The 16,178-nt window shown below is 40.5% G+C and overlaps 1 protein-coding gene across 6 annotated transcripts in view; it reads right to left on the minus strand.

Annotated features, from left to right (window-relative positions):
* The window catches only part of ZNF827 (zinc finger protein 827), a 167,303-nt gene that overhangs the window by 93,936 nt on the left and 57,189 nt on the right, over positions 1 to 16,178 (minus strand). For all 6 annotated transcript variants that reach the window (XM_066386072.1, XM_066386064.1, XM_066386055.1 and 3 more), the window contains exon 5: positions 8,366 to 8,599. In XM_066386072.1, coding sequence (XP_066242169.1) covers positions 8,366 to 8,599 — 234 coding nt within the window. The remainder of the gene's footprint in view (positions 1 to 8,365; positions 8,600 to 16,178) is intronic.

Raw genomic sequence — 16,178 nt, forward strand, 5'->3', positions numbered from 1 at the left:
TATAATGATTCCATAATTATCACAAGCAGCAACAGAAAGATTAAACTGGACTCTTTCAAAATTTAAAAGAATTTTTTTTTTTTTTTTTTTTTTGTGCTGCAAATAATACCCCCAAGCAACTGAAAAGATGATCAGCAGAATGGGAAAAACTAGCAAGTCATATACTGATAAAGGACTGATATCCAGAGTACATAAGAAATTTTTACAGTGCAAGAGTAAAAAAGACAACTCAATTAAAAAGTGGGAAAAGGATTTGAATAGACATTTCTCCAAAGAAGACATACAAATGATCAATAAGCACATGCAAATATGCTCAAATCATTAATGGGTCGAATACAAATCTAAACCACAGTGAAATACCAGTTCGTAGCCAGTCAGATGGCCATAATGAAAAAGACAGGCAAGAACATGTTTTGGCAAGGATGTTAAAGAAACTGGAACTCTTACTTACACATTGCTGGTGGGGGTATAAAATGGTGCTGCTACTTTGGGAAACAGCTTGGCAATGCCTCAGAATGTTAAACATAGAGTTACCATTTGACCCAGCAATTCCACTCTTAGCTATCTACCCAAGAAAAATGAGACATATGCCCACAAAAACTACTTGACAAATGTTCACAGTAGCAAAAGTTGGGCAACAACCCAAATCTTGCTCATCAACAAATGAACAGATGAACCAAATGTCATATATCCATTTAATACCAGGTACAAAATTAATATTATATTATTGTTGTAGCCATTGTAGTACCAGCCAATGGAATATTATTCAGCCATATAAAAGAATCAAGTATTCATACATGTTACAACACAAATGAACCTTGGAAACCTCATGTTAAGTGAAAGAATCCAGTTATAGAAGACCACATATTGTATGATTTAATTTATACAAAATGCGAAGAACAGGCAAATGAATTGAGATAGAGAGTAGATTACTGGTTGCCTAGGCTGAGGGGAGGGGAGGGGATAAGAAATGACTGCTAGCCTGACCAGGCGGTGGCGCAGTGGATAAAGCGTCGGACTGGGATGCGGAGGACCCAGGTTCGAAACCCTGAGGTCATTGGTTTGAGCACGGGCTCATCTGGTTTGAACAAGACTCACCAGCTTGAGCCCAAGGTTGCTAGCTTAAGCAAGGGGTCACTTGGTCTGCTCTAGCCCCCCCTCACCCCCCTCTGGTCAAGGCACATATGAGAAAGCAATCAATGAACAACTAAGGTGCTGCAACAAAGAATTGATGCTGTTTCCCTTCCTGCCTGTCTGTCCCTATCTGTCCCTCCTGTCCCTCTATCTGTCTCTCTCTGTCTCTGTCCCTGCCCCCCAAAAAAAGAAAAGAAAAGAGAAGAAATGACTGCTAATATGTATGGAGTTTCTCCCTGGGAGGATGAAAATCTTCTGCAATGGGATGTGGGATGTGGTGATGGATGCCCAACTCTAAATATACTAAAAACCATTGAATTGTACACTTAGAACTGGGCACCTGAAAACTATATAATTATGTTAAAGTGTATCAGCTCAATAAATGCCATTAAAAATAAATAAATAAATAAAACCCAGAATGATTAAAAAATGGATAAATTTTGTGTTATTAATTATATCTCAACAAAGACTATTTTTTAAATGAGAAGGTACTTAAAAATCAGTCTTTGAAGTCCCCTCTAAAACATAGCAATCTAAAATACATAAATTCTTAGAAAAATAGACTAGTGGGTTCAATCAGTTTCTCCAGGTGCCCAAAAGACATTGAAGTAAGAAAAGATAGTTTTTGATTTCAGATGGATTAGGCTATACCACTATGACAGTCTTCAGCTCTCAACTTCTTCAGTACCATGTACTTGACAATGCAATAAACAGACAATACTAATAAAATAATAAACCATAAATTTTTCTATGGATACTTCTACATCAGTCTTTAACTCTTTTGCATATCTGTGCTAACATGTCTGTCCCCTGTTCACGTTAGGGGTGAGCTTTGCTCTCAGCGGTATGTAAGCGAGGATCACAAGGAACTAGATATGACTAGGCCTCCCGTGTTCTTTTCACTTAATCAAATAACGTAAGTTTGAAGGAGGGAAATGAGAGATGACATTGACATAAAACTGAAACAACTATTTTCCATCCTCGTAGATGATTACTGAAGTCCTGCTGCTTATAACGTTTGACGGATTACAATTTTCCAAAGGAGACATTCTAAATGAAACAATAATTTTTTGCCCTGAGAAATTATTTAGCTAAAAGCTCTCATTTATCTCGAGGAATTCTTTAGAACAGAAGTGTCCCCAACATGGTCTTTGATCTGTTGGGGGTTGGGGAGAAGCTTTTTCTCCTAAAAGAAGGCCAACATTGCCCAGGAATAATCATAAAATTCAATGGCAAAGAACACTGCATACCTTGGTATTATCTGAGGCTCGTCGTCAACACTCTCTTAATTTATTCAGTCCATGCGCCCTTCTCAAAAAGGTCCCAGATACCATTATTTCATAATAAATGAAAAAGACTCTCCACTCAAGAGAGAGGGTTCTTTTTAAAGAGTACAAGGTACATTCAATGGAGCTCTATTCTGTCAGCCTTGTCCGAAGGCATCCTTTTCAGATGGACAAAACTCATTTCTCCAGTTAACCATTTCCTCAGCTCAGTGCTTCTCAAAACTCAGCTGTCAGAATCCCTGGCTATGCTTGTAAAAACCACAGGGGCTCAAGAATTTGCATTTCTAACACTACCCTTTCCTCCTCCAACCTAGGCTGATTCTGCATGGGTGGTGGGGGTGGGGTGGGAGTTGGTGGACCTCTCTGGGAGAAAGCCCTGTCCCAGCACATGCTGACTTGCCAGATCAAGACCTGGCCAGGCACGTCTTCTCTGAGTCTACTAGAAAGGGAACCTCACCGAAATACGAAAACATGTTTACATTTAGTTATTGAAACACTGGCCATGACCATCACCTGCTCCTCAACTTGTGTGGTTTATGCATCTTCCTGGTCTCCCACCCCTCTCAGTCTTGCCCGCCCAAGATGTGTTTCTGGGCATTCTTCTCCTCCTGTCCATCCTACCCGATGGTGCCCAAGTCTGCTCAATGTGTCCTTATCCCTAGACTCAGCACTATCCCCGGGTGAACCCCAACCGAGTGAGGCAATCAGCTGGAATTTGAAATCGCGACTGAGAAATGTCCGTCTAGACCAGGGGTACTCAACCTTTTTATACCTACCTCCCACTTTTGTATCTCTGTTAGTAGTAAAATTTTCTAACCGCCCACTGATTCCACAGCAATGGTGATTTATAAAATAGGGAAGTAACTTTACTTTATAAAATTTATAAAGCAGAGTGACAGCAAGTTAAAGCATATAATAATAATTACTTACCAAGTACATTATGTCGAATTTTCGCTAAGTTTGGCAGAATAAATGTTTATAAAACAACTTACTATAGTTAAATCTATCTTTTTATTTATACTTTGGTTGCTCCACTACCACCCACCATGAAAGCTGGAATGCCCACTAGTGAGTAGGGACCAGGTTGACTACCACTGGTCTAGTTGCTCTTTTGAACTCAGAAGCTGTTGGCAGTCCCCATCTTCCACCAGGTGGTTGGGTCACAGAGAAAGTCTATCCAGTGCCCAGAAAGAACAGCGCCTCCTGGATACCACACAGTGGTCCTCCAGTCCTTGGCTTCAGAGGAGGACCGAGTCCCAGCCCTGGGGTTCACTCCATAAGTAACCCCAACTGCCATCTCCTATTAAAGTCCCTTTCTTATCTAAACTGGCTGAAGAGGACTTATTATTTACAACCTAGAGGGCCCTAATTAAAACTGTTAATAAATCAATTTCCAGGTACTCTTCCTCTCTGCTTCAGTTCACTCACTAATTGACCCTCACCTGAAAACTCCATCCGACCCAGGCTTACCTGCTTCTCAAGCCCTCCCGGCAGAAGCCCTGGCTTACTCAGCCAATTCCCTGAACCCTCGCTACATCACTGCTTTTCAAATCCAGGGCCCGCCTCGACTCCTCCACAGGAGGTGATTATAACTTATATTTCTCTCCAAGACCAGGCTTAGATAAATGAATATAAATCAGAAATGAATATAAATCCATTTGGTGCCCTTTTTTGAGCACAGAAATAAGAAAACCAATAGGTTTCAAATTGAGGTCTGCATATGAACTTTTATTTACCATGTTGGATCATTTTAATGTTAATTTTCCAATAATGTTTCCGAGTTGACTCCAGCTCTCCAGCTACTTATTTTTGTGGAATTCATATTTTTAAATCATTGTTATCTGCTACTTCTAGGTACAACCATGTGCATGGTTCATTTTATAATATATATGTGTCCCCCTGTAAGCACGTGGCTCCCTAAGGGAGAAGAGAGCACTTCTTTCCCTCTTTGAGTCTAGCTACTTTTCTTAACTCACAGCAGAGACAAAGCAGATACAATTTTGTGTCACTTTCAGCATTAAGTCATATCTGTGTCTGTTGCACAAATTTGCAAGGTCACTAGGTATGGCAAAACCAGAGTTTTAACGGTGACTTGATTCTCTTTGCCTGTTGAATGTCCTGTGTCCTCTGTATCGAACGTCAGCATTTTGGCTTCCTTAAATCACGACTTCTGGGAATTATCTTTGGCAACTACACGCTCAGCCGAAAAGTCTGATTATTTTGGCTGCCTCGTGTCACATAACAACAGGTAGTCACAGGCATCCAGTGGTTTCCTCACTGTGGGTTGCTTTCTTTATGATCATCAATTTATGTGGGCCAGCTGTCAGGCTCTTGACTTCCCAATTAACAACTGAAATAGAACTTGAGCCCCAGGAAGGAAGAAAAACTCAGATTTCCCCAAACACGCAGTTAACAAAAAATTTAGTCTAGCCTCTACCGCATCTCTGTTTTTCCTATCAAATGGAAGTGTCAGTTCAGAAAACAATATACCTACAGAGGTTCCTCTGCATAGGAAAGTTTCATATGATACCTGACTGGGCCATATGCCCAGCACCCATTAAGGAGTTATCATAAATTAAAACTAGAAATGAAGCAGCTAAAATTATTGACTAGTTTCCTCTTATTAATTCAATGAAAAGACCGAAAGGCCCTAAACTGCTACAGATCACAGCTTCTATTCTCCAGGAAATAAATGACAAGAGGAAAAAAATCCTTTCACTTGACATCTGAGCTATTCCTGGGGTTCAAACTGAAAAGAAGGAAAAAGTGTATGATCGTGCATGGGATGCCCTTTTCTCGCCTGCCTGGCGCTTCTCGGCTTGGCGGGTTTTGCCCAGTGTAACAGAAGGCCTGCAGTTAGCCTTCGGGTCTCCTGGGAGGTGCACCCAGAGCAGCCTGGAACAGCCTGCATAGATGCTTTGGGAACTGAGTTACCACCCGTGTCTATAGAGGGACAGGGAATAGCATGCGTCCTGAAGATGCATGGATGTCTTTCAGGGTATGAATACTGAAACTGCTAAATGCTAGTCAAATAAATTTGTAAATATGATGTATATGTTTGCTCGCTTATAGTTTGCATTAGATGTGGGAGACAGGCTGTAAACAGGCAAGGTCCTCATAGTCTGAGGCTTAGTTTTAAGACTAAGCCTTTCCCACCCTTTTAATACTAAGATCTTTTCAACATCCTTCTAATACCCTTCACTGTTGCATGATGTGGGGTGGTGCACTCTTATGAGGAATCCCATTTATGCCTCAGACAAGTGGCTTTGTATCAGAGACTTCCTTATTTGTAAATTGGCTTAAAGGCTTTAATTTTTACACTATAAAATAAGGCAGACTGGGGGCTCTCAGGCTCAGATCCTGTCATCAGCATTGCAGAGGAGAGGCAGCCAAGATGGTGGAGTGCTGAAGGAGAAGCCAGTTTGTGCAGAGAGAAGGAGATGGAAAACAGAGGTGAATAAGGCTGGTGGGACCTTTGATTCTACTCAGATGAGTCAGTGGCTTTGGGAGCCCTGAATGGAAAGGGAAGTGTTTTCCCACTGTGTATATTTCTCACCCACCAGGAGTGAGCTACGATTAAAGCTAAGGGCCCACCAGTTCTTGGCTCCGTTGTTTCATTACCGTCTGTCCGAATCAAATGCAAACCTGAACGGTCCAGGAGGCTGTGATGGCAGCTGCGAATACTGGCTTTACACTAAAGTTACAACTTGAAGAAAGACAGAGAAGCTAATTGTTTCCTAACACCTTCCTTCTGAGAGCACAGATCTATTGTGCTTAGAAACATGAACGTCTGCTGGAAACCTAATAAAAGGGTGAGTCCTCTTTTTCTTGCAGCTTAGGAATGATGACATTTGTCTCTTTAAGTCACATGCCTATATTTAGGACCAACGTGGATATTTCTTTGCACTTTGCTTGATCACATTCACTCTACAGACTGTAGAAGCACAGAAGTCCCTTGCACTGGACTCCTGACCAGACACAAGCATCTGGAAGGTAGGAACTGGGATGCATTTTTTTTTTTTTAACTAAGTCTCTTGCTGGGAAATGTTTTCAGGGTAAAAAAGTAGTTATCTTAGTCTCCAAAAACATTTTCACTTCCACACCCCAAAGCAGGGCAGATGTCCTTTGGAAATGCAACCATGTCACCCATTTAACTGTTGTTTAACCCCACAGCATGTGGACTCAATAAAACTCAACATCAACATTTAGAAAAACCATTGCTGTCCACAAATGTCATCAAATGTGCATGGCTCCCTGGCCACATTCTATTTGAGGAACCTCATTATCTAGGAAATGATTTCCTACTTCATTGTCTCAAATCTCATCATCCAAAAGGATTAAGATAAAATGTTTTCCTGAAAGAGAACATCATTCTTACAATCTCATTTTTGCATACTATTTTTCGGTGCCACCAGCTTTCTCTGCTCACAATCCTGGCTGAACAGCAGACTCTGAAATGGAAACATTATGCTCTAGAATCTTACCATCCGGAGGGGACAAAAGTCACGGTGAGAAGAGTTAAAGTCCCTGTAGTGTGAAAGCCTATGACATGGGAAAGACTCAGGGAACTGTGTGGCCTCTCTGCATTGACCGAAAAAACAACAGACAGATTACATCACCAAGACCTTTTGACACCGAAGGGAGGGTTCAATTATGTGAAAATATGTTGGTTTAAATATCATTTTTTAAAACTTTCAGCTTTCACCAATCAGCATACTTCTTGCTAGACCTCCTATGGATAGGAGAAGCTGCACTACCAACTGCAAAGTATAGAAAAACGAGGCTACGATCAGATGCAATAATTAAATTATGCTTTATCTATAACAAATTATGTTCTCGTGAAGTTCCAGTGCCTTTTTTGTTTGTTTGTTTGTTTGTTTGTTTTAATTAACACCAAAGGAAAGAATTCTTAACCCCACCAAATGGCGAATACAGAAATTTCAACTGTTCTGATATAATGATTCTTAAGTAAATCACCATTAGTTTCTTACCCCCCAATCTACAGGTCAACCAGAAATAAGTCAGATTCGCTTATGAAGTTACACAGGGAGGGAACTCCCTACTGCACATCTTGTTTTCATCCTCCAACTACAGCAAGTTACAAACTGCAAACAGCTTTTGATTCATATTGGCATTTCGACTATAGTTTCTAAAAATTGTCTTTAAGCAGTAGTGAACTAAGGACAGGCTGTGACTTGGAAAGTCTTACTATTGAAATATTGTTTCTTTACATGTTCTGAAAGTCATGCCTTTGAATTTAAAACACACTAAATGTTTACCTGTTCTGGAGGGAGGGGCAGGTAGGAGCCTGGGTACATACGTTTGAAGTTATGACCCGTTTTGCCAACATTTGATAGGCTGGGATTACATTTAGATACTAATAATAATAATAAAAAAAGTCATTCATTTTAAGGGCTGAGATTAATTACTGTAATATCCTATTATAAAATTTTCTATTCCTAAAATCTCATTGCTGCTCTATGAGTAATTACTTCAAGTGCCATCTCAATTGCTTATTAGGTTAAGAAAAATATTTTTAATGGCTCTTAAAGAATATAAAGCATAAATACACAAAAAAACTACAAGGTGCCCTATTAGGAAAAAATAGATATCCTGATCAATTAGCAGAAGTGCTTTGAATGTCATTAGAACCCATTTAAAATTATGACACACAGCAGCTTAGAAAGCAGCAGTCTTCCAACACTTTGCAGTCACATCCAGAAAAAGAAGGTTGTATTTAACAGGGCAGATATACTGCTAACTTCTGAAAACAAACTCATACACACAACACAGGAACTTAAGCCAAGTAATCCAATCATTCCTGAATTCCACACAATAATGTGACATTGCTGCCATTAGGCTAATTATGACCCATGCAGGAAGCAACCCAGTTGGCTTGCAAGTGAAATGATCAGAATGTGAACATTTCGGAATAAATCAAGTACCTGAGAGTTTCATGAGAAGTTCAGACGCTGCTTTGACGGACATATCCTGCCTTAGCACGCTCCCTTTCCCTTCCTGGTGCTTAAGCGTGTCCTCAGAGATGCTTGGGGCTGACACCTCAGATTCCGGGCTGAACACATAGCTAGGGCGAGGCAAGGAGGCACCCAGGCCCTCCTCTTCCTTAGGTTCCTCTTTCACTTTAAAGTTCAGGTTCATGGGCTCCTTCTGATTTGCAGCTGTCAAAAGAAGAAAGGAATTATACATACATACAGATATAAAAGGCCACTCCCTTCTTAGCTGCCCCCAACTTAATGAAATATGGATGCACATTGTGCGAACAGCAGGGGGGACCACAGCCTAATGAACATCGGCTGAGCCCTGGGCACAACAAGACAGTTCGCCCCACGAGCTTGTGGGCTTCTGAACCTTCGCACCTACCCTATTTTGAAAATGTTGCCGCTACAAGCATTTGGGCATTTCTCTTTGGTTTCCCTCCACGTCGTCTTTCCTGTTTACGTGGCTGCCTGCCTGACCTATTTGCACCCTCCCTGCCGAATCAGGTTATAGAATAATGCCTTCAGGCAGTTATTCTGCCATAAAATATTGAATATAAACATGAGTCAGAGGTAATATCCGAAGCAAAAACCTGCGGTGGGGTGTAAGGTGAGGATGGAGAATTTGCCAGAAAGAAAAGCTCAGACTAGAGATGTATCACGTCTGTTTTATGATAAACCAACACCATGTATCCACAAACAGTGTGACATGCACTTGGCACTGTTTTTAGGGGTCCACGTCTGTAGCCTAAGTTATCTCCGAGTTCACAATGGGCATTCTTTTTTTTTTGAAAGAAAACTTATTTTGGAATCGTTTCAGATGGATAGAGAAGTTGGAAAGATAGTTTGAAGAGCCCCCATATCTCCTTGGCCCGGTATTCCCAGCGTTAACACCATAACTAACCATGATGCATTTTTCAGAACTAAGACATTCACATTACCATGATCTAAACTCCAGATTTCATTCAGATTTCACCAGTTTTTCCCACTGAAGTTCTATTCCCATTTTTAGCACGGCTGGTTGGTGTGGAGTGTGTGGTCAGGGCAGAGCTAACTGGACGATTATGGGATGGATTCTGCGGCTTGGCTACGACACACTACTAAGCTACATATTCCCCAGGAAAGACCCAGAAGGAAGACAAGCATCCTCTCCTACCACTTGTGACTTTCACAGACATCTTGCTCCCCTTTAAAAGGCTATGTTGTAGGAACTTTTAGGTTGGTTATGCTGGGTGTGTTTGTCTTTCGAGAAAAGAGCTGATCCTAATACAGAGTTCTTAGTAACGCTTATTAGAATGAGCCTTAAGCCCATTCCTGCTTAATAAATAAAAGAAAATAAATCCCCAAAGCAAACAACTGTTACCCCTTGCCCACCCCCTGTCCCCAGCCAAAACACAGACACAGAGTCCTTTCTTTCTACATCTTGTCACCCTAAGAATGTATATTCTGCAATCACAAGCACATATAAACCAGAAACCCGGTCTCTATGAACTTGGAAACTGGAGCCCAGAGGGCCAGCATGACATTTGGAAGTTCTGGTACCAGAAGGAAGACCTAGGACTAGAACATACTCCATGGGCTGCCCATCCTATGTTCCTTACCAACCTCCATCACACCAGCCCTCCACCTCTGGTCCTTGTGTTATAACAACACTAGTGTAACTTGACCTTCAAGTCTTTGCTAAAATACCACCTTCTCAATTAAGTCTACCCTGTTCAAAATTGCAACTCCCTCTCCAGTACTCTCAATTGCTGTTACCCTACTTTAATTTTCTTTTTTTCCAAAATATTTATCATCTGATAATATACTGTTATAGCTTGAATTGTGCCCCTTGTCCACAAATTCATAAGTTAAAGCCTTACACCCCACTGTGACTCTATTTGGAGATAGGGAGGTAATTAAGGTTAAATGAAGACATCAGGGTAGGACCTTGATCCAATATAACTGGTGTCTTTATAAGGGAGACAGGTGTGAGGACAAAGTGAGAAGGTGGCCATCCTCAAACCAAAGAGAGAGAGGCCTCAGGAGAAACTAAACCTGCCAACACCTTGATCTTGGACCTTTAGCCTCCAGAACTGTAAACAATACATTTCTGTTGTTTTAGCCATTTAGTCAGTGGTATTGTGTTATGGCAGCCCAAACAGACTAATCACATAATATATAATATTTTTTATTATGTTAACCATTTATGTTCTGTTCATGAAAGCAATGATCTTGCTGATGAATCTCAAGTGCCTAGAACAGGACCCAGCACATAGTAGGTGCTCAATATCTATATTTGTTGATTGAATAACATATGTTGGTCACAAATTAATGACATCAGATGGCGTTCCACTATTACCTGTGGTAAACAAAAACTAAGAGTCTCAGAATATTCCACCAAAGGCAAGCAGAAGTACTTTTTCTGGATCTGATCATTAGACTGGAGATAAGACCTTAGAGATCAAGTTAAGGGCTTTGCTGCCTACACCACAGAGCTTACTGAGGTGTCTTTGAGTAAGCACTTGGACTCTATCTAGCATTAGGCTTTGCTGCCTACACCACAGAGCTTACTGAGGTGTCTTTGAGTAAGCACTTGGACTCTATCTAGCATTACTAGAGGAGGAGTCCAGACATCAAGAAAAGTGCCTAAAATCTTTCAATGTCATCAGCATCTGAACCAAAGGAAACACAGGTGGGCTCTAGCAATCTGCAGCAAGTATGTATTTGTAACCTCTGTCAGGAAGGTGGCGCCTAAGAACTTGAGAAGATTTTGTTTATTTAGTACATTTCTCTTCTTTTCAACCACTTCCTGGGGTGGGGAGGTGTGCTAACCACCTCCTACAGTTTCTCTTGCCCTGAGTCTTTCTTCCAGAACCCTTCATAAAATCCTTTCCCTAGAGCATCCTCGTTAGTCACGACAAAGTAATTAAATGGTGTAATGGTCTATCAAATCTGTGACTTTGATTCTTCGGGAAGGAATAATATAAAGTGAATGGTTAAGTAATATATATATTTTTAAATGCTTCAATGTTGTATCTTTTATTTGAAAACTTTTTAAAATTCTAAGGTGAGGCTAGGAAAAAGAGAAGAAAATGACTGAGGCCCTAGAAGTCAATCCCAACTTCTAGAAAGGGCAATCAACTATGCCAATGCTCTCTGGAGAGACAGGTAGCTTCTGGGAGTGTTAGTCAGAACACACGCTACTGAAGACTTAAGGGAAAGAGAGGATAATTAGGGTGGTTAGTACAGCCCAGATTGAACAGAACTTCAAGAACACACTTTTAAAAACAACAGGCAACCTGGCTGTTGCTGGGCTATACAGTGGAAAGGCTCTTTCCACCTGGTTTTCCTTCCGACAATGCCAAGCACAGCATAAAACAACTAGTAACTACTGCCGTGCTGGGGAAATGTAAATAAAGCTAATGACATGTCAAAAAAGCTTTTGGGAGGCGCTCCATTTGCTCAAGTTTTAATGTCCCGAACATTTGGGCCTAATAAAAAGATGTAAAAATAGGAATATGAAGGTTATTCTGTTTTCTTTCAATTACCAGAAATATTTATGTTGAGAATAGTATATAAAGCCTAGATTTAAAAATTAATGTGGCTGAATAATTGTCTTTTTAAAAATTATTATCCTCAGTTAAAAACCACCACCACCACCACCAACATCCCATTCTCTTTCTATGGAGAAAGGTGAAATTAAAGATATTTTCTTTGGGGGGCACATGGGGCAGGGGACTGCTAAGAGAAAAGCAATTCTGTTAGACTCACTGCAGTCTTGGCTTCATTCTCACTAGCAAAAAGAGTTGTGGATACACAGACCTGAGTTTGTAAAGGACTGTCACAGCACCTGCCTTGACTTCTCTGTGTGTATCTTTTTTTCTTAAACATTTTATTTATTGATTTTTTAGAGAGAGAGAGAGAGAGAGAGAGAAGGAGGGGAGGAGCAGGAAGCATCAACTCATAGTAGTAGTTGCTTCTCATATGTGCCTTGACTGGGGAAGCCAGGGTTTTGAACCATCAACCTCAGTGTTGTTTCAGGTCTACACTTTACCCACTGTGCCACCACAGGTCAGGCTGTGTGTGTATCTTAAAGCTTTCAGCCACTCCACTTTTTTTTTTTTTTTAAAGAAGATAGCTCAATATTTTAATTTTTTCATTTTATTTTTGTAATGTCCTGTTATTTTAGGGTTTATTATTTTGAGGAACTTATCAGAATCCATCAGTAACTCAACGCAAGAGAAAAATGCAGAAGAAAATAAGCTCTTAGGACCCAATCAGTTATCTCATATCTTTTTTTCATGTTGAAATTAAACAGCTTTCCATTTTCCTCTCTCTTCAGCTACTGCACTTCTAACGCAGTGAGGCGGCCCCCTCCTCAGGCGGCCCCCTCCCATTGTTTCAAACAGGCCAGGATCCGAGCCGCTCTGATTACAAACGATGCCTATCTCAAGTTCGCACATTCCGTGGAGTTGGGCTGCTATTTAGAAGAAACAAATTAGCTTTTCGAGGATTTAGAGAGGATTCACGATAAAGGCTAATATGGGAAAGGAGTGGGAAGCCACTGGGATAAAACAACTCCAAGTTGCTAATTCTAACAGGCAGGCATGACTAAATTGTAAAAAAAAACAAACCCTCTTTAAAGTAAGGTGTCATCAGTTCTCATGGAGATTTCGCCTATGAACCCCCGTTCATAGGCGAAAATTCTATATAACTTTCTTAAAGGCCATAATCTGTTTTAATAATGCATACAGCTAACATTTGAATAGTTACTCAGGAATTAATCCATCAACCACATAAGATAGAGATCATCATTGTCTTCATTTTAGAGGCGAGGAAATGAAGATCCCAAGAGGTTAACGAGCTGACACCACTCCCCCCTAAAAAAAACCTCAGAGGCGCTGGACTCCGGGGCTCCTGGCTGAAAATACACCCAAGCTCTCTCCTTTCTCACCAACACAGCCCAAGGTGCTTTAGGAGAGATGCTAACCTAAGCAGTTAGACTGTGGACCTTAGACAGTAGGTGACATGGAGTGAACTAAGCATTGTTCACAAGAGAGCGAAGGGTGAGGGGCATTTTCCGGGGGGAAGGAATTTTGCGAAGATTTGACTCAAGAGGGTGGAAGAGGAGATACAAGCTGCAACCCGACAGCTTCCAGTCTGTCGGTTCCCTCTGGTGAAGGAAAATGACATTTTTGCTGCATTTAATGAGACAGAGCTTTCTTTTGGTTCAGAGTCGAGCAATTTTGCAAATGCTGAGCTGTTACATGAACAAGCTGGATCAATGAGAATTTTATTTACAACCTCACCTTAAAGCAGAGCCAAAGACTCTCGGACCTGGAAGGGACCACAGGCCAGTGGTTTCCACATGGTGTTCCAAGGAACTCTAGGATAGGCTTCAGGGCTTCAGGTGTGCCAAATGTTTGCTTCAATTCTAGGTTTCTAAGAGTAGTTTACAATTAGCTTAAAATTTAAATTTAAAATGTGAACCTCAGTGCTTTATATAAGACGTCAACTGGAGGCCATTAATATGTTAACTTGTGTTGATAAATTAATTCAGTTTTATGTATTACTTGCAATGCAGTTCTTCCTGTTATCAGGAATGTGTTTGAGTTCTAGTAATCTATCATTGATGAAGATGTGGTTGGTTATGCACTGATCTTTCAAAAAATTCACACCTGTGCATGTGCGTCCGTGTAAAACTGGACACTTAGGGCGCACCTAGAGCCTATTCGCAGGCCTTATACCGGCTTTCTCAGCCTGGGCACCATTGACCTTGGCTAGATAATTTGCTGTGAGACACTGTCCTGCCCACTGTAGGGTGTTGATTTTAGCAGCATTCCTGGCCCACGAGATGTCAACTGCACTTCCCAGTGTGACAACAAAAAATGTCTCCAGACATTGTCAACTGTTCCCTGGTTGAGAACAACCACTGTCTTACATTAAATGCCAGGACAGGTTCAAGTACATCTGCTTTGGTAAAGCTTCTGATCGTGGCTGACAGACGTATGTAGATACAGAGATATATCTGGATCTACCATGTACAGGGCACTTACTCCAGGCCATGGAATACACTGTTTACCTGACCCACACAACAATCATACTACCATCTCTGTTTTGCAGATTAGGGATCTGAGACTAGAGAGTAAATACAGTTCCAAAAATAGTTAATTGAGTAATAACCAAGCAGTTAATACAGAACGATAGATGGCTTTCGTGCGTACTGAAAGTCTCAGATGCTTCTTGTCTGCCCTGGATTATGATAAGGAACGAGGGCAGTGGATCAATGCTGTCACATATGACGCAAAAGCTTTTTATTACTATATTCTTCTTTCAAGTATCTGACTACATTTAAGTGAAGAGACCCTAAGGTTACAAGGTGGATTGTTTAAAATCTGCCCTCATTGGCCACAACATTTGCCCTATGCCAATGGTGTTTCTTGAAACTGCAATGAGCGAAATAAATTTAGAAATAAATGGGGTGCTTTATTATTGCCCTAAGACCCCACCTGATCATAACGCTAATTTCACTTTGTGTGCTTATCAAATGGCAACTCTTCTCTTAATTGCTTAATTTTTAAAGTAAATAAATGTGATAAATGTGAATTTTAAAAAGCAAAGTTATATTTAAAAATATATGTTCTACATGTTTTATATGTTCAGTATGCACTTAAAGTTTTGTTTGGAAAAAAATGGGTTTACTGTTTAAAATGCAAACCAACAAAAATGAAAATCATTGCTGTTTTCCACTCATTTATTTTATAATGAGAAAATGCAGGTTCACAGAATGACCTGGCCTTTTTAAAATCACATAGCTTGTTAACAGTAGGACCAAAATCAGCATTTACCTCTCTCCAGATTACAAACCAATTCTGTTCCCTTGTAAGTAGAGGGAGGCCTGTATGACCACGCTGGGACCTGGGACTTTTTTTGATAATTTGATGCATTTTAAGTGAGGGAAAAACCAAAAACAAAAACAAATAAACTGCCTTCTAAAATCAAATGAAAGGCAAGATTTAATTAAATAATAATAACTGTGGAGTATTACTTTTAAATGGTAAACACATTATATCTAAATCGAACATTTAAAACATTAGCTAAAATATTTTTAAATCTTGCCCTCCAATAAGGTAAACTACTTAATTTGCCTTAAGTGGTTGCGTGATTAGTGTGTAGTGAAGTTTCACCTGTCTCAAATTTCTCATTAATCCCCACCTGAGCCACTTGGCCACACCTCAGGGCCCCTGTCTCAGACCAAGACCACCTGGCCCTCAACGGCAGCAAAGGCAGTTACAGACCTAGAGACAAAGGGAAAACAAAACAGCCCCTGGAGCAGGGTCAAGGGCAAGAACAATGAGCGGGGCCTCAAGGACAGAGTAAATGGAGAAGGTTTTTCTCTGTGAGCTAAACCACTAACACCAACACCTCCTGAGCAAAAGGAGCTATTTGCAGTCATCTACTTAACAGACAGGATATCTCCCTCATCAACAGCAGGAAGGACAAGTCCTGGAAAACCAATCAAGCCAAGAGTCAATGTGAAAGAAAGCTGTATTTTAAATTCATACTGTTCAATCCAAAGAATGAAATGAATGAACAGCAATAAAATGACTGGAGGCTAGAAGAAAAAAAGAGAGAAAAAAGGAAGTTTAAAGATTGGATTAATATATTTCCAACACTTTTCAGGGAAGTTGGGGGCCACCTGCCCCAAATGATATATCTCTTGATAGCCTACACTTGTCATTTTAAATTACCCTGCTGGCATTCTGGTTTATATGTCAGT

The sequence above is a fragment of the Saccopteryx leptura genome, chromosome 1, assembly GCF_036850995.1.
Source record: "Saccopteryx leptura isolate mSacLep1 chromosome 1, mSacLep1_pri_phased_curated, whole genome shotgun sequence".
NCBI classification, from domain to species: Eukaryota; Metazoa; Chordata; class Mammalia; order Chiroptera; family Emballonuridae; genus Saccopteryx; species Saccopteryx leptura.